The sequence below is a fragment of the Notolabrus celidotus genome, chromosome 7 (genome assembly GCF_009762535.1).
Source record: "Notolabrus celidotus isolate fNotCel1 chromosome 7, fNotCel1.pri, whole genome shotgun sequence".
NCBI lineage: Eukaryota > Metazoa > Chordata > Actinopteri > Labriformes > Labridae > Notolabrus > Notolabrus celidotus.
The window spans coordinates 3,134,589-3,161,648 of record NC_048278.1 but is presented as its reverse complement, the minus strand read 5'-3'; the positions used below and the strand labels follow the sequence as shown (position 1 = coordinate 3,161,648).

Below are 27,060 nucleotides of genomic sequence, written 5' to 3'. Positions count from 1 at the left end.
ACACTACGCTCCCAACATGCAGGCCTGCTGAAGTCTCTAAAAGTAGTATGGGAGGTAGAACCTTCAGTTATCAGGCCCCTCTCCTTTGGAATCATCTACCAGTCAGGGTCCAGGAGGCAGACACCCTCTCTACTTTTAAGAGTAGGCTTCAAACTTTCCTTTTTGATAAAGCTTATAGTTAGAGCTGGATCAGGCTTGGACCAGCTCTTAGTTATGCTGCCTGTCTCTTACTTTAACTCTCCCTGTCCCATTAAAGTTCCTAACCATAGACCTTTCTGGAGTCCCTGAGCTCCCTTGTCTCGTAGGTTTCTCTGGATCTCTGCTGCTGTGGACGTGCCAGACTCCAGCTGCAACAACTACTATCTATCTATCTATCTATCTATCTATCTATCTATCTATCTATCTATCTATCTATCTATCTATCTATCTATCTATCTATCTATCTATCTATCTATCTATCTATCTATCTATCTATCTATCTATCTATCTATCTATCCATCTATCTACCTACCTACCTACCTACCTACCTACCTACCTACCTACCTACCTACCTACCTATCTATCTATCTCCCTCTATCAATTTTTCAATTCAATTCAAATTTGCTTTATTGGCATGAACAACGAGATATTATTGCCAAAGCACATAAATTCATACAGTACATTATCTCTCTCTCTCCCTCTATCTCCCTCTATCTCCCTCTATCCCTCTCTCCAACACGGTCTCAGCAGATGTGTGTCTAACATGAGTCTGGTCCTGCTGGAGGTTTCTGCCTGTTAAAGGATGTTTGTCCTTGCCACTGTAACTTGCTAAATGCTGCAAAGTGCTCTGCTCATGGTGGATTAAGATGAGATCAGACTGAGTCCTGTTTGTAAGATGGGACTGGATCTGATCCTGTCTTGATGTTGGGTCTTTGTTAATAATAGAACATAGAGTACGGTCTAGACCTGCTCTGTTAGGGACGGCGTTTACTGGGATTTGGTGCTTTATAAATAAAGACTGATTGATTGATAAACCTGTAAACTATCACATAACACACACAACTAGAACCAAACTTGCTGCATAAATTAAGTAGGTGATCATTTTAAGGTTGATGCAATAAATCATCTTAATTGATAGCCAGACTGTCGGTTTAAGGAGAAACTGGCAGCAGCACATCCATGATTTACAAACCATCTGAGGGGATTTGAAGGGGGATTTATCCAGGACAGCAGAGGGACTCGAGCAGGTTTACTGAACCCTTCACTTGAACAAATATGAAAGTCTATTTCCAGGATTCAGGTGATGCTTCACAATCTCTTCTTCCACTCTCTAGTTATGCTTTCAGTGTTTTCACACTCCACAGAGAGTTCAGTTTAATTACCCAAGAGTCAATTACAGTCATTAAAAAACCTGTTTTCCTTTTCCAGAACACGTCAATCAGTAAATCGAGGTGACTTCTCATTTGCTCAATAGACTTAAGTTTTGTTTTGCTTGAATCGTTGAATCTCATTTGAAAGCAAGGAGCTGTAAAACGATGAAAGAGCACACACAGTGACAAAAAAGGGCCGCCGGCTCCATTCACGGACTGTCCAAATACATATAAAGGCAAGGCACTTAACCCCCGACCGCTCCAATGACCTTTCCAAGTGGCTGACATCTCAGGCTGTATTGAATATGTTCTAAGGGTGCATATGTAAGAGGGAGAGCTACCGGCTCACAACACAGATTACAGAGAACCATCCCCGCTTCCATTCCCCTGCACCCCTCTCAATCAGAAGTGTAGAAACACACAGAGGTGTGCAGCTGGCAGCACTTACTCACTTCCACATCCTTTGCAAAACTGAAAGACAACAATTGTCAGAGAGTCGATAAACGTGGCAGCGGTGTCTTTAAAATTTGAAAGGTTAGCAGTAATAAAGAGAGGGCTGCTGCCAAAAGCTATCAACCAATCATGTGAAACCAGCTGGAAACACGGAAATGTCATCCGCCGATAGCGTGGGAATCAGAACAAGCCGCTGTCATTATAAAAGAACGGATGAAATACGACACACAGGTGCATCATCTGAACTACATTTCATTGGCTGAAATAAACACCTTTATGTGATGACACTCAGCAGGTATATAGAGTTCTGATGCTTTTTCTTCATGCCCTCAAGTCGTGTTTGACAACAGGTTCCATTCATCTGAGAAATTAGATTTTTTCCTCAGTAGCTTTAATTAACAGTGACATTTCTGAGCCAGTCATGCAAACTACATCTGGAATAACCTTTTAACAAATTAGGTAGACTGGGAACAATAAACAAAACACACCGCTCCCAGAACTATGTGTTTTTAGGAAGTAGCAAATAGCTATCTGGATCGGTTTCCCAGCAAACAAATGAGGTCACATCCCGTGTTCAATGAGTCTGCATCGATGGAATAAAAGCTGGGGTTGGTCGTCAGATTTAGATCCACTTTTTGTTATACTGGTTAAAATGATCTTTATGTTCTGATGGCAATCAATACATAATGTGTTCTTAAAAAAGAGCGAAGAAAAGCTGCTATCTACAGCCGGAGTACACCTGGGAAAACACCAACCAATCACCGTTTCTATCACGCTGTAGTGATGACGAGCCGTTTGTGAACATGTTGAGTTTTAATAACCGGTCACTGTCGGCCGTGATCACGCCAACCAACAAAACAACAATCAATGTTTGAATGGATGAAGAACTTCTCCCCTTGTCTCTCCTCTCTTTGGCTCGCCTCGCACTCTCTACACCTCTCCTGATGCCTTCACTGACTGTCAACACTGTAGGAATTAAGAACAACTTCACTGAACACGTTTAACAAACAGTAGAGTTGTTACAGTATTATATGTGTTATATATATTATATATGTTTGTTTGTGTTTTTAACTTTCACTATGATAATGTTTTGGTGAGGACCGGTTTTGAATCAGTCACCATCATATGGTTGCAAGTCAGCGGCGCTCGTGCATGTGAGGGGGGGGGTCGTTTTGGAAGGAGCTCTGAGGACATGCTACATTCAAATTCCTGCTAGTTTTCCAAGACTACCAACCCCAGCTTTAAACTAAACACCCTGCAAGACACCATGACCAAAGAACCTGCGAAACTCAATAATGTTGAGCTACATTAGTAGGTACATTTATCTCAGCCAGTGTTCCTTTCATTAACGAAAATTATGATGAAAAAAGTTCATCAACAACCCATTTTTCATGACGAAGACGAGCCAAAATACTGCACGGATGATGAAAAGTCTGACAAACATAGGTTTTGTTTATGTTTTATGTGACGAAAACATTAGTGGCCACCCGCCGGACTTTCAAAATCCATGTTTTCCTGAGCTATGCGTCTAATTTTTCATAATAAAAGCGATGTGTTCCTGTGACAGGCTGAGTTTGAGAGGCACAGTGTTAGCTTGGTCACTACCTGCAGCAGGTGTGCTTTATGAACCAGCTCTCCCACCTCCATGCATCTGTCTCAGTTTCATTGAGGATTTTTACACCCTGGTGTGCGTTAGGGCTGTCAACGAATATTCTAAATTGGAATATATATTCGAATATTAAAAAAAAACGGAGATTCGATTGTGAAAATTAATATTCGACTGTGGAAAAAAAACATATCAGCGGCTGCTTTGCGAGTGGGCGCCCTGCATGACAGGTCAGGGACAGGTCACAGGAGTCACACATGCACAGCGTGAAGTAGACGGCAGAGAGAAATCCTTCCGTCCCCGGATCCTCAGTGCGCTCTGAACGTGTCTTTTTCTCCGCTGGGAACATAGTGAATAAAAGAGATCGGCACTGGCCTCTTCACATGTGGACTGTCTGATCGGCACTGGCCTCTTCACATGTGGACTGTCTGATCGGCACTGGCCTCTTCACATGTGGACTGTCTGATCGGCACTGGCCTCTTCACATGTGGACTGTCTTCTTCACATGTGGACTTTCTCGTGTTTTTGGCAAATAACCTGTCAGGCCTAAGACCCTACATTGACAGTGGACTAAAAGAGCCAGACAATCAGTGACACTGGGATAAAATGCAGTTTTTCCTCTCTTTTTTTATACAAGCGCCAAGAATGTAAGTGGACTACTTTTTCGTTTTTAACTTCAATTAATGTTAATAATATTTGCTTCAATCACTGAATGAAGCCTGCCTATATTAGGGACAAGAGTCGGGACCTTTAATTGCTCGCAGAAATCTTGTTCAGCACTTACTCAGCGCAGAGAGGGGAGGGGGGCGAGCGAGAGGTCTACGGTCTTCAAAGTGTTACAGTATAGACCATTAGGTCATATACTTGTTTTGTAATGTGTAGGTATGTTTTAGGCATGTTATATCTTAAATAAAAATACATATACAAGTAGTTATGACTCCTTGTATCAGTTTGTCCACCTGTTATTGACATAATGCGCAAATATAGATATTCAAATGGTTCGAACCTCTGGTTTTTTTTTAGAGCGAATATTCGAATGTCATTTTGGAGCAATTTTGACAGCCCTAGTGTGCGTTAGTGACAAAGACACAACTGGGGGATGTCTGTTTACTATTTGATGTTTTTTTGCCGCTATAACCATAAAAAGCTCCTCGTCTACAGTTTGATTTAGTCCAGTTTGGTGATACATCAGACACATTTAGTAAGTTTGGATCAACTCCTCCTCATCAAAGATGCAGATGCATTTCAGAGTGCCGTGAACTGACTGTCTGTCCAGGTTGCCTGCAAGCGTGCCGGATACGGCCCTGGTGGTGAGGCTTTCAGCAGTGTGTCTGCCCCCTGGTGGCTGGCTGCAGTATAGGTAAAAAAATCTGTCTCCCCCATTCATTTGAATGGGGGAGCAGTCAAACTTTAAAAAATAAATACACGTCGTACGAACGTTTCTCACATCTGTTTGCTGTGGTTGTATGTAGTTAGTATTTGACTGTTTTGTGTTCAAGTCCTCTTTTTTCTGAAAAGTTTCCTTTTCATTAGTTATTAGAGTTTAAAAACGGGGTTTTACTTCCTGTTTCCTTTGATTCACAGCCGCCGTAGAACGAAACTTCAAAAGACACACAGCGTCTTGTGACGTCACGCTGTAGGGCGGAGCTTATTACAGTGGCTTCACAGGCTCTGGCTGCACAATGGCGGCGCCCAGGAGTAGGATTTTTTGGCTTCAGAACCGTACACCGTGAAGAGGCGGAGCAACGCTATCCATTTTTATTTACAGTCTATGGTTGCCTGTCACTGCAGGTGCATTCAAGGACCTTCGTTAAAGTGCAATACAGCCCTGTATTTTGTTTTCATTCGTGCGTTGGCTTGTACCTTCGTTGAGTCAATAAAGTGAGTACATCAGCTTTAGTAGCTGAAAAGTGTACGACAGAAAGCAGTATTCACATTATAGTTGTGTACTTACAATAAAAGATTCTGAGTTGCAGAGATTTCACAATTTAACCCCTAAATCCACACCCTGAGATAGATCACCACTGTGGTGTTTATTCCTCATTAGTAAGTACGTGTTTTCCTGAATATCTGTCCTGTCCGTCCTCAAAATGCACATCTGCAGTTGTTGGTTTGGTGCTGCTTTGTACAGCTCACATGGAGCCTCACTGTCTTTTTCAGACACATCACAGTAAGACATTATTTGGATTGTTTGTGTGTTGATTTATGAATCTGTATTTTTATATACAGCTCTTTATGAAGAGCAGATTCACCTATCTTTAACCCGAGCTGCTGTCAGTGAAGTCAGGATACTTGGACAGATATTCAGGGTTGTATATGTTTTTCATTTACTTTAAACATAAAAAGGCCCCCACAAGCACTCTAAAGCCGACTGTTCCCATCATTTCTTCTTATTTATTTTGTGCACTTGTAATGTGTTTTTATAGGTTTGTTAAAGCTCGACTGTGTCTGTGCCCCACTTTGAGAGTCTGTTTTTTCCTGCGTGTGAAGAACTGAGCTAGCAGTATTTTCTTGGCTGCACAGTGAGACGCTCTGTGAGACAATTTCATCTGCTCCGTCGTGCCATTCGTCAGTTGACAAATCCTTTCAATATAGTCTACCTGGTCTCGCTCGCTCATCATTTTAAAGGAATTACACTGTCTCGGGAGAGAAGGAGGGTGAGGAGAGTGGGAGATTAGAGGGGAAGATGGGAAGAAGGGACATGAAAAGAAGGAGAAGGCAGAATAGGACAGATAAGACATGAGTGTCTTTAATATTGTCTGTCCAGTTCAAAGGAAAAGAGGGACTTAAAGAGAGCGCAGGGGAGCTGAGGGAGTAGAGGAAATAAGAAAGAGATACGGTTCATTTACGAAGGATCTGCTGTATGTTGATTGACCTGAAAGAAGCAATCTGGATCAGATCCTCAGGAACAGGGAGTTAAAAATGTTCCTCTAAGGTTACACTTCACTAAGGGGGAGAGGGGATTGAACCACAGCATGTCCTTTGGTGGTCATAACAGGAAGTCAGAGCATAATGGAGCTGACCTTAAATTCATCCACATTAATTGCATAAATTATCTCCACATAGACTTGGTGTTCTTTTTGCCTCAGTACAGTCTATTTCTGTCTGGTGCAGCAGCCCAGCTGCAACTAATGCTGTTTCTTGGTACGGCTGAGAGGTCAGCGTTTGAGGAGTTCTTTGAAATGCATGTATTTCCTCATAAAAGGTGGTGTTTTATTGACTTTTTGCTTCTTTTCATGGGGAAAACTGCATGTTTTTGCACATTCATAAAGGGAAGACCATCCACGTCAAGGGTTTGTAATGCTGTCCAGCACAAAACCAGTACCAAGTCAAGAATTATCTAAATGAACTATACTAACAAAGACGCACCCTGTTTTACCAAGACAAGAAAAAGTGAATCCAATAGAAAACAAACATTATAGACATCAAAAGAGTGAGCTTAAAGCCAAACATGTTATGGTCCTGATTTGTTGTGTGATTTGCCCTAACCCTCTCTCTCTCTGCCTGCAGGTTGCAGTTGGCTCATCAGGCACACCTGTCCCTGATTTTCTCATCAGCACTGGCTTCTTAAGCCACCACCAAACACTCCTCCAGTGCCAGATTATTCCTCTAGCCGCATGCTCCATGTCCCGTTGTAGCCTTGCTCCTGAGGAGATTCAAGCCACGCTTTTCTGTTTACTTATCTCGAGTTGTTTCCAGAGGATTGATTCCTAGTTTTTGTTTGTGAGTTTTTGATAGAACCTTTTTCCCCTTTTGGGTGATTTTGTGTTACTCCTAGTTTTGTACTTTTTCTCAGTTGTTTTTACCCGCAAGGCGCTTTTTGTTGAACCTTGGTTTTTGCTTAATAAATACTTTTTCCCTGTACTCTGCATTTGGGTCCTAGTCCTTTGCTCAAGCCGTAACAAAACAAGTTAAATCATTTACTGTACGGCTGCGCCATGTTGTGGAAGTTTTTCCAGTTACTGGTGAATAATGAAATAGAGACTTCTGCCGGCCGACAAGGCTTTATTTTCTTTGCAAAGAAAAGGTCAATCAACACCTGGAATGAATCCAGAATGAAGAAAGACCCCGAGCATGGGGAACGCCACCTAAGGTATGCTTCACACCCTTTATCTGCTGCAGGTATCTGCACCAAGACAGTGTTGTATATTCAGGTAGGAGGTTTAGGGGGTCTAGACATCACAATTTAAAACACAAAAGGAACCGAAATTGCCATTACAGCCAACACATAGGGGTGTCTTTGAAGTAGGGGTGGGACTCACGATACGATATGGGATACTTGGCGCATGATAATGATAATATCTTGATACTGCGAGAAAACTACTCATTAAAAGGCAAAGTGCAGGATTCATGTATTTGTTCACTTACATGAAACAAGACCGCTGTCTGACATCTCGCTGTCTTCTTCTGGTGTTAAGCTGCTGTCAACTTCTTCTGCGGTCAATAAACAGCTGTTCACTTTCCCCTCATTCATGCCATTAGCGCCACTGTATAGAGTCATGAAGCAGTGACGCGGTCAATCAAATTGACGGGGAAATGTAGCGCTGTATTTATCCAATTAAAGCATCGATATTCAGCCCCCTCACACCGATCCTTGTATCACAAAGGTCAGGGTGAAAATATATTGCCGTATCAATATTTAGAATTAGCAAGAGTGAAAAAAACAAACATTTTCTATTCGTAATAATGCTTTTTTCGTTGAGGACTTTCCTGCAGGTCGAACTATGCAGCGGCCGCCTCGTCTAATTAGCTTACTTTCCCTGCCCTTGTTAGAGTCTGACGTCTTCATGCAAGTCTGATGTTTTCATGCAACTACACCAAAGAGGAGGAGGCGGCTCCGTATCAAACCCAGTCCAGTGAAGCCACAAAGGTGCTGCCAAAACTGCCAGAGAAGAAGACGTTTTCTGTGGAGTGTTTTGTTGATGCTACAGGCGAGCGCTCCAATCCTGGAAATTTGAATGTGACACTACGAGTGCACATTCAACCTGTCACCGTTTGTTTCTTCTTCAGACTTTAAATCAGAGTTTATTTCATAGAAAGCCGAGAAACACCTGAGTCTGTGATGTTCTCATTTCATGTTTGCACTTCTGTCCATACCATAGACCAGTGGTGTCCAAACTTTTTTCAAAGAGGGCCACATTTGATGTTGTCAGAATACCTCAGGGCCAGTGGCTCCTACTGAGACTTAGTAATCATAAAAGTTATATATGAAATCTCTATTTAATAACAATGATTTTACTTTTTTTTTTCTCAATAAATCAGTAACTAGGTAGTCCTCAGTTCTCCACAAGCCACGTAAACATTAGCAAACGTTATCTTCTTCAGGAGGAAAATGTTTTTCAGTAGGGTCGTGCAATGTGGGAAAAATATTGTATCATTATTTTTCTATGGCAGGATCACGATCTGGATTTCATCACACTTCTTTTTTGTGTTGTTTTTAAGACTTTTCTGATCAGCAGACAACATTTTAAGAATTAAACAGTTATTTTCCTGCATTCTGAACAATTTTTCAGCACAAATTTTGCCTTTTCTGCACAATTTCATAATTTGGATCTTGTCTTGTGTCCTCTGTTGTGTCTTTTGAACTTTTAGTGTTCATCAAGAACATTTCCACATCATGATAAAAACATTAATTTGAAAACCTGTCAGCTTTAAGAGTTCTTGTGTTTCTTCTTTAATGCCATCTAGCAGAATTCACAGAGCTTTGGCTTTACACAGGTAGTCCATATGAAGCATTTTGAGACGTTTCTGGATTGACTTTAGTTTTGTTTGTGCTCTTGAAATAAACTGCAAATGTACAGATAATTCAGAATGTGATTAATTTCTGTGCTATAAATAACACCTTTTAAGATGGAAGCTTTGGGCCATAAATAAATGGACCTTGGGCCGCGATTGGCCCCCGGGCCGTACTTTGGACACCCCTGCCATAGACTGTATAAAAAATTCACCCCCGTACAGTGTGTGCCATTACAGAGATTAGCTTTGTAGGGCCAAGCCGTTTTTTGAACCAGGCTGTAAACATGTTTATTAATGCTGCAAAGATCGTCTTTTTCCCATTCATGTCTATGTGGTTTCCTGTGTTTCTGCAGCCAGCCTCAGGTGGATTTTCGATGTATTGCAGTTTATATCACTTCTGCATTGGCTTCATCGTTTGAGACCGGAGTTTGCCGCTTGGTCCATACTCACAAACCCTCTGTCTGTCTGTCTGTTGCATTCTCTCTTTACACCGTGAGAGTATAACTAGTGGTACAACGGATCATCGTTGATCCGTGATCCCTACGGATGCCTCTCCACGGTTCGGCATGGACGTGGTCCGCGGATTGGTTGATGAAAAAAAAAAAGTTGCGCGTGTTCACATGATGACCGCATGCTCAATCCACACTCGCTCGTCAAGCGCAGAGGTAGTCACTAAGTGGAGGAGCAGAGGAACCTGAAAAACCTCCTGCATCTTCTAACTCACATGTATGGGAGCATTTTGGCATCACCGCAGCATTTAAGCAGCCCTTTGCTGCAGAATCTGACCGGGCTAATGCTATTACTGAATCTATTGGGGTGTTTATTGCTGCAGACATGAGGCCATACTCTGCTGTGCAAAACAAGGGGTTTAAGCAAATGCTGACTGCGCTTGTGCCAAGTCTGAATGAGCAGGAGTAGACAAAAATTGTGGAGGAATTATCCTGGGTATAGTCTGTTGCGCTCACCACAGACGGGTGGACTTCCAGGGCGACGGAAAGCTACATTATTATAACTGCTCATTTCATCACAGCGGAGTGGGAGACAAGGAGCCCCGTGTTGCAGATAAGCCTTCTCTTCTTAAAGGAAGAAGATATGCCTTATGTTGCACTTTGAGTTGTTTTCATATAATTTAAATGCCTGAATTGGACATTTTGAGTTGAATGCTGTTTTTATTTAAAGGTGACATATCATGCAAAATCGACTTTTTAATGGTTCTCTACCTGAAATATGTGTCCCTGGCATGTCTACAAACCCCCCGAGAATGAAAAAAATCCATTCTGCCCCTGTTTTGATTTCTCCACCTTTCTGTAAATGTGTGTGAAACGAGCCGTTTCAGACTTCCGTGTTTTTGTTACGTAACAACAATATCCGGTCTGTCACGGAGTCAGAGCTCGGAGCTTGTTCAGCCCATAGACTGTATAAAATAATACTGAATCCCTCCTCCGTTTTTCATTACCTGCACAAATGTGTGCTAACAAGGAGCTTAGGAGGGAGGCATGCTAGTTGTAGGCTGTCTTAATAAACACAAAGGTTGGTTTTACTCCCCACGTCTGCAGATTTGAAGATCTAGTGGATGATTTGTATTTATCATTGATAAGTGCTAGCGCTAGTTAGCATAGCTACATAGCGTAGCTGTAGCTGTGTACCAAGACACACGTCGACATACTGACAAATAAAACAACAAGAAACACAGAATCTGTGACCAATCCTTCAGAAAAGGTCCCGCTGCCTTTCTGGCAGAGGTCGGTTTTACTCCCCACGTCTGCAGATTTGAAGATCTAGTGGATGATTTTTATTTGTCATGGATAAGTGCTAGCGCTAGTTAGCATAGCCACATAGCTACATCTTCATAGCTGTAGCTGTGTACCAAGACACACAAGAAACACTAAATATGTGACCAATCCTTCAGAAAGGTCCCGCTGCCTTTCTGGTAGAGGTCGGTTTTACTCCCCACGTCTGCAGATTTGAAGATCTAGTGGATGATTTTTATTTATCATGGATAAGTGCTAGCGCTAGTTAGCATAGTCACATAGCTACATGTTCGTAGCTGTGTACCAAGACACACGTCGACATACTGATAAATAAAACAACAAGAAACACTAAATCTGTGACCAATCCTTCAGAAAGGTCCTGCTACAGGCGCCTCTCCGTCAGGATCAGATTCAGAGGGTTGAAGTAACGTGATCTCTGAGCAGCCGTGTATATTCAGCCAACATGTAAACATTAGATCAACGTGCTGGAGAGGCGAGGGCACATCCACTTCCTGAGGGGGCGTGGTCAGAGGGAAAACAGAGTGTTCTGAGGAGGACTGAAGAAGAGGGTTTTTCAGGCAGACCAAAATCTGATTTGAAAGTGTTTTTTTGAGCATAAACTAAAAAGACATGTTTTGGGGACCTCTTAGACCAATATATATTGATGAAAAAAGCGTGATATGTCACCTTTAATGGGCAAAAGTTTACAAGTGTTTTACAAAATAAATGGAGGACAAACTTTTATTTGTCTTGTCTTCTTTCTTTTTTTTCGCTGATCCGAAAAATGATCCATTCCGTGACTCAAAACCATGATGTGAGTTTTTTGATCCGTTGCACCCCTAATTATAACACTGTATTCATTCAATGAATATGAAGAGCCCTCAAGCCTTTGTAACAGCGTCAGTGTAATTAAAAAAGCTCTGACATGCACACATATTGTAGAAGCGTACAAGTTGATAATAAAAGAATAAAAACAAAGAACTTAATCATTATTGACGTAAACATTCACCGATGAGTCTCTTGTCTTTGTCACACTCCTGAATGCTCATATTAAAAACAAAGAATCTGACAACTTCTTCACTTTGATGTTAAGTGCATTAGCTTCTTATTAGTCGAGCACTTTATCTTGTCAGAGTCCAAACATAGAAACGCTGTCCACCCACTCGAGTGGCTCTAATGAAAGGGTGTAATGCAGAACTGGGAGATATATATTTGTGTGATTTGTGCAATAAAGATAAATGTTCTTGTCTTCCTGCAGTTTGACACGATTAAGTTAACACTCTAAATATTATGGCTGGCTCTTCTTCTACGCATGCTTGGCCTTGGAGGAGAAAGATTTTCATCGAGGTGACAACTTTTAAAGTAAGAGAGCTCTCAAACATGTGTGGGATTAAAAGAAGAACAGCCCGACTCATCAGACTGATGTTAGTTTTACTTTGGACCGTCTGAAAGTTCCTTTCCAAAAATCCCAAACCTCCGTTTATCCAGCAGGGCCCACGATGAGCCTCCTCTTCATCCCCTCTGTTCCTAACTGCTGTAATTTGTTTTCTGCATGCTCAGTAATAAATCTTTAATGACCCACTCACCTTTACAATTTGAATTAAATGCCCTCAGCAATTGCTCCGGAAAGTTCAAGAATTAATTTCTCTCTTTATCTAAAATGCCGTTTCAACATTTCACCGAGACAAATTTTAAATGCTGCCCTTATCGCTCCACTCTGCTCCGACAAAGCCAAGAACAAGAGAGGAAGACGGGAGAGAGGCGACAGTCCGGTGTAAGGAACTACAAACTAGCTGACCGCACTGTTTTCTTATGAGGACTGTTACATGGTGAGAGGATGGACAGAGAGGTGGAAGAATAAGAGGAAAGGAGGGAGAGGAGGAGGATATGAAGGAGGACAGATGAACTGATGCACACTAACGGCCAAATTCCACCGGATCTGTCTCCAATCCATCTGAGCACTGGATCTGATAGGTTTCCATTCTAATCAATGCGTTAACTTCCACTGGATCCGCTTAACTGCAACAACAAACCGTCATGATGAGTGGAGCCAGGCCTGGAGTCAACAGGTCAGAGGTTTTCAGAGGACCAGAAAGACAACATTGATGAGGAGAGGAGGAGGAGAATCCTTGATTCAGTGATTACAGCGGGAAAACCTCGGTCACATGACTCCAGCTGTCCGGCGGTCCTGCTCCGTGCTGCGTTCTGAAAATGCAAACCCTGACTGACGAGAGAGCACGGAGCCGGACCGCAGAGGACTGGAGATGGACTGGACATGATTTGGTGGAAGTCCCAGATAAGAGGACGTATAAGACAGAGGAAGGAATTCCAAATCTGATTAGCATTAAAACTCCTAATTATCAGAGTAAACATCCTGAAGAGGAACAGCAGAGTTTTATATGTCCTACAGGTTTGACACATGAGTATCCTGTGATACCTGGGATGATGGATTGTGAAGAGAGTAAAGGTAGCAGCCTCCAGTTGTGAACGCTCTGCATTTCTGCTTTTATGCATTCATAGTTGATGCTTATGATGCAGATCAATTTGTTTATTGACCCATGGCTGACCTCCGTTTAACCCGTCATCAACGAATCAATATCACTCGCCTTGACGGAACCGACTGCACATCCTCTCTTTCTGAATCTCTCTCTCTCTCTCTCCCCCTGCATCCCCCTCTCTCTCTCTCTGTGGATTCTCTAAAGCACAATTCATGTTCTGACTTTCATCTGCCTGCGATCTTGTTCTCATAGCAGCGAGAAAGTCACGTGCGGAAGAGGCGTGACGCTAAAGACAGTGTTACGCCAAACCTAAGTGACGCTGAACAAACTATACCGTATTGTCTTGAATAGAAGAGAATACTAAGTATCACACCCACCTCCCACCTGTCACCATTCCAAGACTTAGAAGTGAGAAAACATAATGATGATAAAACAATCTCATTAAATAAACGAGTCAGGTTGTTTTTAACACCTTTAAAATGAAAACATGTTTTCAGTAGCTTTTAAAATTAAACTGACAGATGTCGTTGCAATGAAATGTAATCAGCACGTATGGTGTCAGTGTTAAACACATGATAAGTTAAGTAACCTGCAGTGACAGGTAACAGCAGTTAAATGTCTCTGCTGCATCAGAACCTCGCCTCAGCTGTCGGGTAACTCATCCTACTTTTTGCAGAGTCTGATGATAACTACATATACCAGTTACCACAAATGGAAGAGTGACAGTAACAGTGCCAGTCCTCAAAACACTTCTTGAAACCAAAAGGACAGAAGGTGTGAGGTTCCTTGTCTCCTTCCCTCCCTTTTCTTCCTCTGCTCCTCTCTCCCGGTGTGTTTGTCTTGTTTGTTGTCTTCGCTCACCTGGAGATGTGCGTGGCTCAGTCCTCCACTCATCGTCAGATCATCTGTTTACCAAGCGTGGTACTCAGCTCAGATCCTCTTTAAATGTGTTTTTTGAAATCCTTTTTCTTGAAAGAATCTAACCTGGTCTCTAGCTGAGCGCAGATCTCCCTGCAACTCCAGGACCAAAACCATCCACTCACCATTCATAAAGCACTCTGATACCTGAACTCTACCTGTTGCAAGTCATCTCATTAAAACCGTGTTTTCAAGACTTCATCTTTGCCTCCATTTGTGTCTGTACTGTGGTTCCTAACCTGGATTCGTTACAACAGAATGAGTGGAGACTTACACTAGATGATTAATTACGGGTGTGACATCACATTGTCTGACCGCCCTCGCCTAGAGGGCAAAAGGGACATGCTACTTCCTGGATGTTGGTGCGAAATGAACAATCTGGTAAACTGTAATCTATGTTAGGGCTGTAAATGAATATTCTAAATTGGAATATATATTCGAATATAAAAAAACGGAGATTCAATTGTGAAAATTAATAATCGACTGTGGAAAAAAAACACACTGGCGGCTGCTTTGCGAGTGGGCGCACTGCATGATGGGTCAGGGACAGGTCACAGGAGTCACACATGCACAGCATGAAGTAGACGGCAGAGTGAAATCTTTCCGTCCCTGGATCCTCAGTGTGCTCTGAACACATCTTTTCCACCGCTGGGAGTATGGTGAATAAAAAGAGATCTGGCCTCTTCACATGTGGACTGTCTGATCGACACTGGCCTCTTCACATGTGGACTGTCTGATCGGCACTGGCCTCTTCACATGTGGACTGTCTGATCTGCACTGGCCTCTTCACATGTGGACTGTCTGATCGGCACTGGCCTCTTCACATGTGGACTGTCTGATCGGCACTGGCCTCTTCACATGTGGACTGTCTGATCGACACTGGCCTCTTCACATGTGGACTGTCTGATCGACACTGGCCTCTTCACATGTGGACTGTCTGATCGGCACTGGCCTCTTCACATGTGGACTGTCTGATCGGCACTGGCCTCTTCACATGTGGACTGTCTGATCGACACTGGCCTCTTCACATGTGAACTGTCTTCTTCACATGTGGACTTTCTCGTGTTTTTGGCGAATAACCTGTCAGGCCTAAGACCCTACATTGACAGTGGACTAAAAGAGCCAGACAATCAGTGACACTGGGATAAAATGCAGTTTTTCCTCTCTATTTTTTCTACAAGCGCCAAGAATGTAAGTGGACTACTTTTGCGTTTTTAACTTTAACTTCAATTAATGTTAATAATATTTGCTTCAATCATTGAATGAAGCCTGCCTATATCTCCAACTGGAAGTGGGTTGTACGCATAAGCAAGACAAGGCTGATATAGCCTTCTACTGTACGCTGACAAGAATGGAAAGGAGGCAGAAGTGGATCACAGCCACACAACGGAAGAATTAGCAGCAGTCATTATCGCTGTATTAGCTCCTACGCTAACCAGTTTTGGTATGGGATGTCATCTGTTTCACTCCCAGGATTCCTCACAAAGTCACAAACGTATTAAAGGTGACATATCACGCTTTTTTCATCAATATATATTGGTGTAAGAGGTCCCCAAAACATGTCTTTAAAGTTTATGCTAAAAAAAACACTTTGAAATCAGATTTTGGCATGCCTGAAAAACTCTCTTCTTCAGCCCTCCTCAGAACAGGCTGTTTTCTCTCTGACCACGCCCCCTCAGGAAGTGGATGTGTGCAGCACGTTGATCTAATGTTTACATGTTGGCTGAATATACACGGCTGCTCACAGACCCGCGTTACTTCAACCCTCTGAATCTGATCCAGAATCTGATCCTGACGGAGAGGCGCCTGCAGCAGGACCATTCTGAAGGATTGGTCACAGATTTAGTGTTTCTTGTTGTTTTATTTGTCAGTATGTCGACGTGTGTCTTGGTACACAGCTACAGCTATGAACATGTAGCTATGTGGCTATGCTAACTAGCGCTAGCACTTATCCATGACAAATAAAAATCATCCACTAGATCTTCAAATCTGCATACGTGGGGAGTAAAACCGACCTCTACCAGAAAGGCAGCAGGACCTTTCTGAAGGATTGGTCACAGATTTAGTGTTTCTTATTGTTTTATTTGTCAGTATGTCGACGTGTGTCTTGGTACAGAGCTACAGCTACAGCTATGAACATGTAGCTATGTGGCTATGCTAATTAGTGCTAGCACTTATCCATGATAAATAAAAATCATCCACTAGATCTTCAAATCTGCAGACATAGGGAGTAAAACCGACCTCTGCCAGAAAGGCAGCGGGACCTTTTCTGAAGGATTGGTCACAGATTTAGTGTTTCTTGTTGTTTTATTTGTCAGTATGTCGACGTGTGTCTTGGTACAGAGCTACAGCTAAGACATGCAGCTATGTAGCTATGCTAACTAGCGCTAGCACTTATCCATGATAAATAAAAATCATCCACTAGATCTTCAAATCTGCAGACGTGGGGAGTAAAACCGACCTTTGTGTTTATTAAGACAGCCTACAACTAGCATGCCTCCCTCCTAAGCTCCTTGTTAGCACACATTTGTGCAGGTAATGAAAAACTGGGGAGGGATTCAGTATTATTTTATACAGTCTATGGGCTGAACAAGCTCCGAGCTCTGACTCCGTGACAGACCGGATATTGTTGTGACGTAACAAAAACACTGAAAACTGAAACAGCTGGTTTCAGCACACATTTACAGAAAGGTGGAGAAATCAAAACAGGGGCAGAATGGATTTTTTTCATTCTCGGGGGGTTTGTAGACATGCCAGGGAAACATATTTCAGGGAGAGAACCATTAAAAAGTCATCTTTTGCATGATATGTCACCTTTAACATAGATTCTCAGTTCTCATCTCATGCCTTGCGAACAAATCTTGTGACTGAAGCAGATGACGAGGCATGCCGTTAGCTAAACACAACAACCGCTGGATTTCTGAAACTGGCTGGCTGGCGTTGGAACGAGTAGGGCCGTATGAGAGCGGCGATAACACCAGTCTATGCAAGTTCCTCTACCTGCATCCAGTTGTGGAGCTGACTCACCTCATTGGACAGAGTCACTGACATTTGTTTTAAGTGGGCTAACTCTAATATGTTATTTTATGTTACTTTTATGGCTCCAAAATTCACCTTGAAAGTATTTAGCAACCAAAATGCATTGAAGCCGAATGTCAACACCGCTACGTGAGCAACGTCAAAGTAGACATGTGACTGCAAGAGGTACATTTAAATGATGAAATATTCTACATATTTATTTGATTATTTTCTACCGTCCAGCTCTTACTTTGAGTCTACTAAAAAACTTAATTGAGTCACTTATTGGCTGAGCAGTAAATTCCTTAATATTGCATCATCACAGGACTCAAAGAAGCCGCCGCTTTAATCTGTAACGCTCGTCGACGCTCACCCCGAAGGAATAAAAGCGCTCTTGAAGTGAGCGACTTGTAAAGCGAGGGGGTGGAGAGTTCTGGGAAATAACAGGGGAAGTGAAAGGAAGGATGAGAGCCACAAAGAACAAGGGTTAAACCTGTTTGTTGTCAAAGCGACTGAAAAATGACAGAGAGCCAACAGAGCCTGACAAATAGAGTGGCTTTAACACTGCGCAGGAGAGAGCGACCGTGCCGTACGGGACGGAAGATGGAGAGGTGCGAGACGAGGGTGGAAGTTATTTTCTTTTGACGTTATACGAGTGTGTTTCAACTCTCCGCCTCTGTTGTGTGTTTTGTGTAATCTCTCCAGGAGTGCTGGCTATGGGGAATACAGATCCCTTTCAGTCTCTGCGAGAGCTGGATTGACTTTTCCTGCAACAACAACAACACTCAGTCGACCTTCTCGTCGGGGACGCCACGTGTTGATCGCTGCAGACGGGTTTGTGTACAGGCGCGTGCATGAGTGCAAACACACATGGCCAATACCAGACTACATACAAACATATAATAATGACACAATTTCTCTCTCTCTCTCTCTTTATCTCCCTCTCTCCCTCCTCCCTCATTTTCTCAGTTTTGCTCATATTTTTATTCTAATTTCACACCTCAGTGACCAAAGTTAAACGATGACCAGCAAAGCTATATCTGTAAATACTTCGTGCCTTATTGTCTGTGTGTGTGTGTGTGAGTGTGTGTGTGTGTGTGTGTCTGAGTGAGACACAGAGGCTTGCACACATATAAGTAATAAAGGCAACCACCCAAATACAGAGAAACTGTTTGAACCAAAAGAGATGAGAGAGATAAAAACAATAAGAAGAAGAAAGTGAATTTCAACGCACTGACTGCTCCTTGCTTTTCAGACACATACACACACACACACACGCAAACACACACACACACACGCACGCACGCAGGCACGCACGCACACACACACACACACACACACACCGCTGACCTACAGTGACCTGTCAGTGGATGATACCGGCACACGTTAGTGCATCTACCTTGTGGTCAACAGATGTGGAGGATGGACAGAGAGGATGGACAGAGAGGTGGAAGAATAAGAGGAAAGGAGGGAGAGGAGGAGGATATGAAGAAGGAGGACAGATGAACTGATGCACACTAACGGCCAAATTCCACCGGATCTGTCTTCAATCCATCTGAGCACTGGATCTGATAGGTTTCTATTCTAATCAATGTGTTAACTTCCACTGGATCCGCTCCGTTGCGATCCGGCAGGTCCGAGTCCTCCGGATCACATACACTTCTATTTTTTCCGGATGCCGGAGCACAACGCATCAATCTCAACAGAGCAGATGGAGCGGGACAGGAAGTGAGGCGCCAAAACAAAATGAAAACATCCGGTTCTTGCTTTTCAGACACACACACACACGCACACGCACACACACACACACACACACACACACACACACACACACACACACACACACACACACACACACCGCTGACCTACAGTGACCTGTCAGTGGATGATACCGGCACATATCAAAAGAAAGAGGAATAAAGCAACCAAAGCATGGACTAAGAAAGACAGGAAGAAATGAATAAATGAGGGATATAACAAAGACTTGGAGAGTCCAAAAGACCAATTTGAACAAAAGGTGTGTCTTACCACTTGTCCATTCTGGGGGTTCTTGTGGGCGTAGGGAGGACCTCTGATGTGATTCCACATCTGACCGGATGTCATCGCGAAAACTACGCACTGTACGGAAAAGAAAGAAGGGGAAGAGAATAAGAGAGAGAGAGACAAAGACAGAAAGAACACACTCAGGGACTGCTTCACTAAAGAATTATGCAGCTTCTGCACCCGCTAGATGTGTGTGAATGAGCATGTGAAAGGGTTAAATGCTCCACAAACTGAGCTGCAGAGGAAACAGCGTCTCTGTGTGCCAGTATACATGTAAGACTTCCCCTCTCCATCCAGCTCATCATGTACACTACCAGTCAAAAGTTTGGACACACCTTCTCATTCAAGGGTTTGTATTTATTGTAATGATTGTAAACACTGTAGATTAATATCAAAGACATTAAAACTATGAAAGAACATATATGGAATTATTGAATGAACAAAAAAGTTTCAAACAAAGCAGAATCTGTTTTATAATAAATAAAAACCATTGAATGAGAAGGTGTGTCCCAACTTTTGACTGGTAGTGTATGTGGGTAGCCACATTGGAAGGATTTCACCTGCTGTCGGCGGACAGGATACAGGAGAGCCAGACTGAACTAACTTGTGAAGAAGGCCAGCTCAGTCCTGGACCCTGTGGAGGTGGTGGCTGACAGGAGGATTTTGGCCAATCTGTTGTCTTTGATGAACATTTCTTTTTTAGATATATATTCTGATAGATTAGATATATATTGACATAGAGTGGTCTAGACCTCCTATGTTTGTAAAAGCGTCCTGAGATAACGTTTGTTGTGATTTGGCGCTATACAAATAAAGATTGATTGATTGATTGATTGATTGATTGATTGATTGATTGATTGATTGATTGATTGATTGATTGATTGATTGATTGATTGATTGATTGATAGATTGATAGTGTTTAGTGCTGTCAGGACGAAAAAAAAACTCAACCTGCTTGTTTTTCTGAGTATGTTTCAGTGAATGTGTGTGTGTCATACCAGTGCAGCCATGGCCCATCCAGTCTTGTTGTAAATGAACTCCAAGTTGTTCCTCCTCAGATACAGCAGACCTCCAACCAGTGAGACCAGCAGAGCCAAAGCGATGGTTCCCGAGTAATTTGGAGGGCGGAAGACTCGGATCTGAGAGGAGAGAGAAAGTAAGAGAGGAACACTATTTAATACAGTGTTCATGTTTATTGTTTGTGTTGGCATTTTGTGTTTATCACGTTAACAGCCTTGATTCTGTCAATTAATCCACCAGGATAAAATCCAATTAAAAGAGAGCGAGAGAGAGCAAAATAACATGAAGTAAAAAAACACCTGAATCCAACCTGTTAATGCTTTTAATTTTGCAGGAGGATGAAACATATCTGAAAGTTGTAATGTGCATGTGAGTGATCTAATCTGTGGGTTGATTGAGCTTTCAAGAGGAGACATTTTTCTTCAAATGAGAAACTCAAAACCAACAGAGAAAAAAATCACAGAGAGAGAAAGTGAAGTTAACAACAGGATAAAATGTATTTGTTCAAAGAAAGTCAACTAACTGGTGTGAAATCTCCATCACACAGAATCAGCTGTCACAACAAGCTGTCTTAATTCAATCCTGTGATTTATTTTATGTAATCTGAAGAATAAAACACGACAACAGCTTGCAAATTTTAATTCTCTGAGCAGAAATAAGTACAGCTACAAATATCGTCTGAATTTTCTGTTACTCGCTCAGTCAGGGTTTGTTGTGTTATTACATTAGTGCATGTCTATAGCATGTCTGTGCGTGAGTGTGTGACTATGTGTGTGATCAAAAAGCAAGTCTGCAGCCTTTTTAATTAGCTGTATCTATCGAGGTGTTTTTCTTATTTCAAAACAAGTGATTCGTGAAATGTTTCAGGGCTGGCATGTGCACGGTCTGAAGTCTGAAGTCCGAAAATTAAATTTGAAAGGGGTTTAAAACACAATTTTTTGGAAGAAATAAACAATAAATAAAAAGAGCTCATCTCTGATGTGCAGGAACATTTTGCTACCACACTTGCTGCCTAAAAAAACAGCCTGGTGTTTCCTCCATGTGTCTCTAACCATCTCCTCTCTCCTTCTGCAAATATGTGTGTGTGTTTCTGTGTGTGTGTGTGTGTGTGTGTGTGTCAATAAACCAGAACTGAAAACACACAGTGTGTGTCATTAGCAGATGCTGTGGTGGTAGAAGAAAACAGAAATGTGTCACCAGCTCTGATTAGACCAACATTTAAAACGTGTCTGCAGCTGCTGATTGTATCTGTGGGATATTTCTGAGCTGAGTTTATAAGAAGAGACAAACTTTCAACGTTCACTCGTTTAAAGTTTGATATAAATTGAGGAACAGATTAAAAAGACAAAACAAAGTGTTCGGTGACAGACAGGCGACATTTAATCGCTGACGTGTTTGCAAAACTCTGCAAGCTTTTTTTTCATCAATCTCACTATTTTTGGATCTCACATATGTCCCTTCATTTTTCCTTTCCTGCTCTGGTCTTTATTCACGCTGTAAAGTCCCACTGAAGTGTGTGAAAGCCAGCACTTAGTGTGAGTGCTCCCCCCACATTCACTGAAAGGACGCCTTTTGAATCCGACCCATCAGCAGGATGTCAGCAGGATGCCGTCGGCCACGGCTTGGCTCACGTGTTGCTCGGGGAGGAAGAAAATGTAGAGCGGAGTTTGAAGGTTTGAACTCTGGAGTGTTGACAACTCAAGTGCAGGGATATGTGACACCACCTCAATGTGTAACACCCTGTTCACTAAAACTATTGTTGTGCACTCCTTTCTAATGAGCGCATCGATGCAGCGTTAAAGAATCAATGCAGCAGCAAACACGAGGATACAACAGGGTGCAAAATACAGTCCCTCCAGGATTTCGCAGGTGTTTTTGTGTGATTGGTGCGGACCAAAAAGCCAGATTTTGCGACAGCTTTTTGAAAAAATTGCAGTGAAACTTGTGTTTTTTTTCTGTAAGGCTTTTTTCCCCCAATAACATCTCAGGTACACGTAAATATGCTAAATTACTGGCAGTTGTTTTTTAGTATTGTTGGTGACCTTACTAAAAAATGCTTGAGATTTCAACTATTAAAAAAAACCAAAACTTTATTTGCGCACAGGTAACATCACAGAGAGTCTCCATCTTAAAGCTAGGGTTGGCAGTCTCGGAAAACTAGCATGAATTTGAATGTAGCATTTCCTCAGGACTCTGTCTAACCCTCCCCTCCTCCCTCAGAGCTCCTCGAAAACGACGCCCCCCCGCTCACATGCGCGAGCGCTGCTGACTTGCGACCATATGATGGTGACTGATTCAAAACTGGTCCTCACCAAAACGTTATCATAGTGAAAGTTACAAACACAAACAAACATGGCTGCTGTTAGTACTCACAACTGTCATGCTAGCATTATCCAGTTGTACCAGTGACACGATATTAGGAGAAAAGTTATAACACATATATAATACTGTAACAGCTCTACTGTTTGTTAAACGTGTTCAGTGTAGATGCTCTTAATTCCTACAGTGTTGACAGTTAGTGAAGGCATCAGGAGAGGTGTAGAGTGTGTGAGCTGGAGAGAGGAGAGACAAGAGGAGAAGTTCTTCATTCATTCAAACATTGATTGTTGCTTTGTTGGTTGGTGTGATCACAGCCAACAGTGACCGGTTAGTAAAACTTAACGTGTTCACGAATCGGCTCGTCATCACTGCAGTACAGTACATCTACATTTTCTGTAGGACTTACTAAATGTCATTCATTCTTCTGCTTGTCAGAGCCCCGTGGTGAGAGCTTTTTAGACTCTGATCTGGACTACAGTCCTGAGCAAAGCACCTCATCAGGTCAGAGGGGACAGGCCCGAGGTCGAGCGAGAGGGGCAGTAAATAGAGTCAGGGGAAGTAGAGGCAGGAGACGGGGACTCGGAGGAGTGCACGCCGGGGAAATGTACGCGCAGGAGGCGGGCAGAACGGCAAGACGGGATTTGAATGGTTTAAAATTTTGGCACCCAAAAAAGGTGATTGGTTGGTGTTTTCCCAGGTTTACTCCGGCTGTAAATAGCAGCTTTTCTTCGCTCTTTTTTAAGAACACATTATGTATTGATTACCATCAGGACATAAAGATAATTTTAACCAGTATAACAAAAAGTGGATCTAAATCTGATTACCAACCCCAGCTTTAATCTTCCAGACTTTGTGAAATACTGCACTGGCATATAAAGTCAAATTGGCCAAATAATTTTCCTAAAACAAACAGAAGATTGTGTTTTCAACAGATGTTGTGTTGTATATGTGATATTTTCAGATGACATGTTTGTTTAGTGTTTGTATTCATATTTCCCCCCTACTTAAAGGCCCTGTGAGGAGTTTTGAACTGACTGAGAAACAGACTGAAAATGATACTGATGCCTCTTTATGACCTTCAATAGCAAACAAGACCATCAGCAACAACACTGACAACTTCTCTGTTGTAATTTTTAATGCCTGAAACCGCCCTGAGGGGGTAGGTGTCAGACCAGCTGATGGATATCTCGCTTCAGAAACAGCCTTTATTTGACTGTTTTCATGGAACATAATCCCATTGCCTGATAAAGTTGACTGTTAAAGGACATCAGGATGAGATTTTTGTTGAAAACACTACTTTTGCATGTATAGGACAAGAGATCAGAGGTATCACTTTGTCCACAAGGGGGCAGCAGAATCGATACAAAACAAAAGTTCCTCACAGCAGCTTTAATAAACAATGTTGTACTAGAAAAAAATACACTAAGTAAATAAATACAACTATAGCTTTTAATACTAAAAGGGTATTTGAGTATCTATAAATAATGTTGTCATCACTACTTGTCTTGCCTGCTGTCCTCGCTCTTCACCCACTCTCTGTTCGTGTTTTGCTGTTGAGAAGTGCCGATCAAGTGAGGACTTGCGTTTATGTTCCACCATGATATTGCACGCCGTGCAAAACAGTTTACCTCAGCTTTCATATAAAACATCCCAAAACTGACCTGCACGAACTTTGGCGGAAATATTAGTTGGTAAATGTGCTTTTTTCACGTCGGACAAGTCTTCATCTTGTCAACCGCTAACAAGGAAGTGAAATTGATGAGGAAACCGATGACATACAGGGGCTGAGGTGAAGGTGATTGGTCAAATTTGCAGGAAAGTTGCGGTGATTGTATAAAATTGCAAGGTCGAACAGAAATCGCGCTGATTGGTTGAATTTGCGTTGATAGTTGCGATCACAGTATCGCAACTTTCTGGAGGGACTGAAGATAAAGCCAAACCACATGATGCAGCACATGTCTCCAAACCAACATGCATGGAGGAACAGTACCTGAAGAAGATACGAGAGCGTTTTGGATTCTTGCAAACTCCAGGAAGTCAGGAGTTGAACATAAGTGCATGCATGTTGCTGCAGCAACATGACAAACCTGCGTCTAAGCATGACAAGACGACATCCTGATCAGCTTCTAACAGCAACAGGTAGGGCTGCTGCACAGGACCAGAGTGTGATGACTAAACAAACACTGACTGAAGCTGTTCAGAAGATCACTAACACATTTTAGGCTGTATTTGTGAAGACTTGCAGCGTTGCTTACAATGAAGGGTTCAGGCAGCTGCAGAGGTCTTTGCCTTTGCTGTTAATCACAACAATAAAAGAACAGCTGTTGTAGTTTCTTCTGTGTAAGACACGATCATTATCTCAAATCAGTGTCTGCTGCGTGTCGTATCATGGTCTCTGTGTTGTGAATGTGAGGCTGTAGGACCTACGTTGAAAGACCTACCTGCTCCACGCTGCCCTTCAAAAGGAATAAGAGTGTATTTAGGCCTGACCTGCTCGGTAAAGGGACACACAGATTGGATCTTTCCATCAGTCGTAACATTGTTGGATGCACCCTCATTACCCACAATGCAGCTTGACTGCAGCCTGGCAGCTTCTGCAGCTTCAAGCTTGAAGCTATACGCAAATATGAAGAGCTCACTTCAGAAGTCTGGTGTGTTTACTTCTTTCTTACTTTAGATTTCGAGTTACTTTTTTTTTTTTTGTTGGATTATGTGCAGCTCCTTTTTGAGCCCCTAATGGTTTCCTGCAGCTCCCACAGACCTGCTGATTTAATATTAAGTTAATTTTAAGTACAGTTTGTAATCTAAACAACCTCAATCCACCATGCAAATATAAATGAACTGTATATTTCTACACCAGCTGTCTAAATGCTCATGTGTGACTCATGATGTATGTAGCACCTGAACATCTGTGCGGTCAGCGATCCACTTGGCCAGCTGCTCCGAGGCGAAACCAATCCTCTGCAGGTCAAAGGTGTCCGCCCTCTTCGGCTTCCCCTTCGCTGGGAAATGCATGAAGGTCGGGGCGCTGTTCATGTTCAGCTGGAGAGAGAGAGGAGAAAACAGGAGAGAGCGATGTTAAGCTTAAGTCATCAGTGACTTATCAGTCAGATCAAATTTCATTTCATTCTTTGATAAAGACACAGATCCTCAAATACTCAATGATTAATGAATCCGAGGTGCATTTCGACCGAGAGTCCTGGGGCCCTTTAGCCCCCAGAACTACTTAAATCTGAACTAAAAAGTTCCTGTGTCCCCATTGTTGTCTGCGTTTCGACCGCAGGTCAGTGACGTATGGAGAAAAAAAAAGTTAATGCACTACACCACCAGACCAGTAGAGGGCAGTAACACAAAGAGGAAGGCCATTCATCACAGATGACACCATAGAAGCAGACGGACAGGCAGGTATCATTATGAGCAACAACAGCTGCATTCGTTTGGCGATGGCGATGTTTTAGATGGTGCTATATTTCATCACAGATGGATTCACTGAATCAACACGTGAGAGGAGATAAGCGCGAGTAGCACTGAATCAACACGTGAGAGGAGATAAGCGCGAGTAGCAAAGACGTTTCAACACGCCTTTAAAATCCTTTTGAACTCAAAAAGCCGTGGCAGCGATCGACCGGTGTTTTGGTTTAAACAGCGACCCTGTTAACTGGAGACTTTCAGCTGGATGCATCCCTCATTTTAGCCCCCAGAACTACTTTACCCTGAACTAAAAGGTTCCTGTGCCCCCATTGTTGTCTGCGTTTCGACCGCGGGCTGAAGTCCTGGGTAGATTGTACAAATCAGGCCAGTGACGTATGGAGGAAATAAAAGTAAATGCACTACACCACCAGACCAGTAGAGGGCAGTAAAACAAAGAGGAATGTCATCCATTACAGATGACACCATTGAAGCAGACGGACAGGCAGGTATCATTATGAGCAACACAACAGTTAGCCTGTTAGCATGAAGAGACTCCGCTGAGTCAACACGTGAGAGGAGATAAGTGCGAGTAGCAAAGCCGTTTCAACACAGCTTTAAAATCCTTTTGAACTCAAAAAGCCGTGGCAGAGACCGACCGGTGTTTTGGTTTAAACAGCGACCCTGTTAACTGGAGACTTTCAGCCGGATGCATCCCTCATAAACGTCTTTAGACGATCATTAAATATCTGATGAGGATATTTTGAAATCTTAATAAAAATTAAACTAGTTTGCATTCCCAGGAACTCCCTCTGTGTTTCAACAGCTGTGTAAACTCCACAAACACTGACACGTTCAGCTCAAGGTCTCCAGTTTACAGGGTCACTTTTAAAACCGGAACACCGGGAGAGACTCATTCACGGTGGGCTGAGAGAAGACTA

The 27,060-nt window shown here is 42.6% G+C and overlaps 1 protein-coding gene across 2 annotated transcripts in view; it reads right to left on the bottom strand.

Moving 5' to 3' along the window:
- tusc3 (tumor suppressor candidate 3) overlaps positions 1-27,060 on the bottom strand; it is a 136,754-nt gene that overhangs the window by 38,208 nt on the left and 71,486 nt on the right. For both annotated transcript variants that reach the window (XM_034686902.1, XM_034686903.1), the window contains exons 4-6: positions 25,613-25,753; positions 20,371-20,511; positions 19,358-19,447 (exon numbers count right to left, since the gene is read on the bottom strand). In XM_034686902.1, the coding sequence (XP_034542793.1) occupies positions 19,358-19,447; positions 20,371-20,511; positions 25,613-25,753 (372 nt within the window). The remainder of the gene's footprint in view (positions 1-19,357; positions 19,448-20,370; positions 20,512-25,612; positions 25,754-27,060) is intronic.